The sequence below is a fragment of the Siphateles boraxobius genome, unplaced genomic scaffold (genome assembly GCF_051911475.1).
Source record: "Siphateles boraxobius isolate OS27281-9 unplaced genomic scaffold, OSU_SipBor_1 5, whole genome shotgun sequence".
In the NCBI taxonomy this organism is placed as follows: domain Eukaryota; kingdom Metazoa; phylum Chordata; class Actinopteri; order Cypriniformes; family Leuciscidae; genus Siphateles; species Siphateles boraxobius.
The window spans coordinates 12951918-12956224 of record NW_027509141.1 but is presented as its reverse complement, the minus strand read 5'-3'; the positions used below and the strand labels follow the sequence as shown (position 1 = coordinate 12956224).

At 36.8% G+C, this 4307-nt stretch overlaps 1 protein-coding gene across 2 annotated transcripts; it reads left to right on the top strand.

Moving 5' to 3' along the window:
* The first annotated feature begins 217 nt into the window (after positions 1–217).
* Positions 218–2191, top strand: LOC143712034 (uncharacterized). 2 transcript variants are annotated; one of them, XM_077204261.1, is made up of 6 exons: positions 218–323; positions 418–482; positions 564–651; positions 876–1026; positions 1167–1268; positions 1406–2191. In XM_077204261.1, exons 2-6 carry the CDS (start codon positions 424–426, stop codon positions 1537–1539), a joined length of 534 nt encoding a protein of 177 aa, XP_077060376.1. In that variant the 5' UTR covers positions 218–323; positions 418–423; the 3' UTR covers positions 1540–2191. The 2 variants fall into 2 exon arrangements, with proteins under 2 accessions (XP_077060376.1, XP_077060375.1); XM_077204260.1 differs by having other exon boundaries at positions 218–482.
* The last annotated feature ends 2116 nt before the right edge of the window (positions 2192–4307 follow it).

The following is a 4307-nucleotide window of genomic DNA, read 5'->3' as shown; positions in this document are numbered from 1 at the left end:
TGTTTTTATATTTCATTTTCAGCTGCTGCCATGTTCTTTTAATGCCTGCAGGATTGCACCTACATGAAAATTAAAATTAGGTTGAATAACATACTGTTCTTCCAGTTTCACCTCTGATATTATAACAGTTGGGTAAGTTACTCTAAAATAGTTATTAATTACTAACTACAAATGACATCTTCAACAGTGTAATTAGATTAATGTAACAATTACTATCTCTAGTTAGAAAAGTGAAATCATAATGAACCACCCCTTTAAAAATGTGTTCTGTTTGACAGTATGCACTGTACAAGGTGTTTAACTGGGAGTTTGACTTCACCCAGGTAAGCACTATCCTTTCTCTTAATATTTTTTTGGAAAGGTATTACTTTTGGACATTTTAAACATCCATTTCCAAGTTTATCTTTTGCTTTTCAGAATGATATGGCCCATATCAGGCGGTGGTGGGTGAATCTGCTATTGTCAAAAATGACACATGGAAGGTATAGATAGAATATGTAAATAAAAACTATTTTGGCTAAGTAATGTTTGGTAATGAAATGCATGTTTGTTTGTTTTTTTAGAAAGTGGAAGCGCACATCAGCCATGTCAATTAGTGAAGAGACAAAACAACTGGAGGCAGGACAAGTAAAGAACATCGAAATCTTGATGGTAGTAGTACATTCAATATGACAGAAGCAAAGATCGAACAGATTTCAAGCCTTTATTATCTCACAAAATATTATAGTAGCTTAATGACATATCTTATTGTTAAATTAAATGTTTTCAGGTATTACTTGCACCCATAGGATGCGCATTTTGTTTTAATGGAGGTTAGGTCATGATGTTTGGAAATGGCAGTATTTATTTTTTGGTTTGTTTGTAATACCCAATAGTTGCCAGACGCCGTCCTGTCTGAAATTCTTCTTCACGTGGTCCTTGAGGAGGGTGATTCCGGATTGTTAAATCTGTCTTTAGTTTGTTCTAAATTCAGAAGTCTGGTTGATACAGACTCCTTTAGGAGGGCACACTTCTGCTGGCTTGACAGTATGTCTGTATTTACTTTCTTACACATTTGATTTAACTGTGGTTAAAATGGTAACTGAGAAATGTATTGGTATGTCAACATGTCTTCAATTATTATTTTTAATCATGCTCATTTTTATGCTCCTCAAATTGAAATTCAGGTGTAACAAATTGGAGAGAGAAGACATGTCCAGAATATTATCAGATGTACACACTGCAGCCCTGCAGACACTGCAATGACATTTACAAGAACTGCTTACCAGGTGTGTATACATTATGAATGAAAATGTGCTTAATGACAAAATGCAATAAGAATAGGCCTTCATGTGGCTGCATCCATCTGTAGTGTTAATAAGGTAATTTGGATATTAATGTCACAATTTTCTTATGAATCCTCTAGGTTATGTTGGTAGAGGAAAACGTGGAGAAATCCAAGGCTTTTACTCGGAAAACCCCGATCCAGGGTTTTGCAGTGATTGGTGTCAGCTGCTGGAGAGTGAAAATTCGTTCACTGTTCACACAGTTCCAGTCTAAAAGCCTACTTAATCAACTAACTCGTCTAACTGCGTAGGACACAACATCATGTGATCGGTTCCATCCAGTACACGGCTTGTTCCGCCTGCTACAATCGGGTTGGAGGTACAGGTCTCTTCAAGCCAGAATGCCCAACAGCCTCTATTCTCAGGCAGTTAGACTGCTGAATAAGCACCATCCCCGGCTACCTCCTCGTCTCACTTAATCCTCTCACTTAACACTACCCAACAACTACTATAACTGTGAACTGGACTTTGCATTGTTGCAGCACACACAATTATACACATTTTCTGGTTAATAGTGATTCTTTGCCTCATATGCCCTTTCCTAGTTTGTTTTGTGTCGCTTTCCCTTTTTCTTGCTATTGTTGATCTTGCTTAATCTGTCTATTATGCATATTATCAAACATTGCAATAATGTGACCAGACTTTACATCGCTGCAGCACATACAAGTATACTCTCTTTTCCTGGTTACAATTGATTCTCCGCCTCATACACCTTTTTTTTTTTTCTTGGTTGATATCTGCTGCTGTTTCCTGTTTAAAAAATATGCTCTTGTTGATCTCTTATACCTCATGAAATTGCACTGTCGACTGATGCCCTAATGTAATTTTGTTGTATCACTGGAATGACAATAAATTATTATTAATAATCTCTTTTTTCTAACTAATCTTTAACTTAACTAAAATTATTTTAAAATTGATTTATTTAAAATTATTACTTTCTAACTTTGCTAATAAGCTAATAGAAGGTCAAGTCTGAAGAAGACCCTCATCAGTCTGTTTTCTGCTGACCAAGTTACTACAGGTTACAGGGTTCAAACACTACTTGACTTGTGTGATCGAATTCACAGAACTGTACTTTTATGTGTATTTCTTTAATGAATAAAGTGAACATTATCTGTACTACTTTCTGAGGAGGGAATGTTTCAGTATGTTTTGGTAGTCTGTGCTCAGGCCCTCTAAAACTTTGGAGGAACTGTGATTCCCTTGTGCTTTTGTGTGTGTGTTGAATGCTCTGTGTGCAGGTCTTGTGATATGCAACAACAGACCCCGAGACATTTCTACGACCTCCGAGGTCATCACTGGACCATTCTTGGGCTCGGATGACAGTTATCTTGATTAATGTTGATTTACCCTCCTATCTATCCTAAGTGTTGAATTGTTTAGACTTTGTTTTCTAAGCCAATCAGAAGTAGCCAAATTGTATGTACTGATGTCATTCATGCCCTTAGAAATGGTATAACTGGTGTGAGATTTTGTGTACGGTAGAGTCTCTGGCCTGTAACCTCCTCGATGAAACTGCAAACTATTCTTCAGTAATTTTTTTACTTATTTGATTGAACCTCACGACTCTTGGTCTTCTTTCATCATATCTGGTCCTGGGTCTTAAATCTGTTATCCCCTAGCACAAGAAACATGGTAAATCTTGTTAAACCATTGGTAGACCATTCTTGTTAATGAATCATGGGTAAATTCGCTAAGCAGGAAAAAGGTGGATATATTTCATTATTTAAAAAACATGTATACTTATTCATAAGTTACATTTATACATGTAAAAATTCATAATTTCAAGTTTAGCTTTTTGTTTGTTTTATTATGTCTATGATCTTTGTAACTTGATTTGAATCAAATAATATAAAAAATTACTAATAGAAGCATTTTAAGTAAATAAGTACTAAAATTATATATATCATATATAATATATTAATAATAATAAAATAATATATAATTATAATGATAAAATTTATTTGCCTGGCTAAAAGCGGCATACACCTCCGACTTCCGGTTATTAGCGGCAGCTGACGTCACTTCCTGTTTTATTGGCAGCTACTTCCTGCTGCCAGTGACAGCTACTTCCTGCTGCAAGCTGCCGATTTTTTCGCGGAACCCTGGCTGAACCCCTACTGGAGAATAGAGTGCCGAAGTTATGACGTCACTTTGTGGGCCAAACGCGGAAGTGAGTTTCCTCGGGTTCCCTCGCCCTCACCCATAGGGGTTTTTTGAATGGGTTTTTTGCTAAATCGCCTGAAATACGGTCTGTGGTTAACAAAACCTCAAAATATTTTCACGGTTTGATCTATGACATAAAACACACCAGTTATAAACCTGCTTGTAGTTTTTTAAACTTTATTGTGTCTGCTTATGTTTTTTTAAACTTTATATAGGCTTCAAAACGTATACATTTTGGATTAACTTGTAAAGATTATCTTGATAGACAAAGCGTGTAAGGGTCATAACTCTTTGTTGAACACAATTATTATTTTTTGCGATTTTGCATGCATAGCTTTTTGATTGAGGGAACCCATAAGCGCTAACTTCCGAGGTTTCCTGCAAAGTGACGTCACAACTTCGGCACTCTACATTATAATAGCATGGCAGTCTGGGCTAGCATGGATGCGGGCGCGCGCTTGGGGCGCTTAAAGAATCGCCCATAGCTGACTAGATTTGAGCTCACTGATTGGCTACAGTTTATGTCAAACATTTATTTCTTAAATCAGCAATTGGCTAAACTGCTTCAGAGAACCGCCTCCCTGGGGCATTTCTCCAGCGCCCCAGAGCTGATGACACGTGCACACAGGTCGAGGAGATGTGTAGAAAAAACAGATATTTAGAATTTCTATAACGTTTTCACATATACTGGGTGCAATTAATATATCAAACACACAAATATTGCCAATTTGTATACACAATTGATGTATGTATTTGCTTAAGTATTGCTTGTGGCTCTTATACTGTGGTCTGGCGCATGGGGAGGTGGCGCCCTAG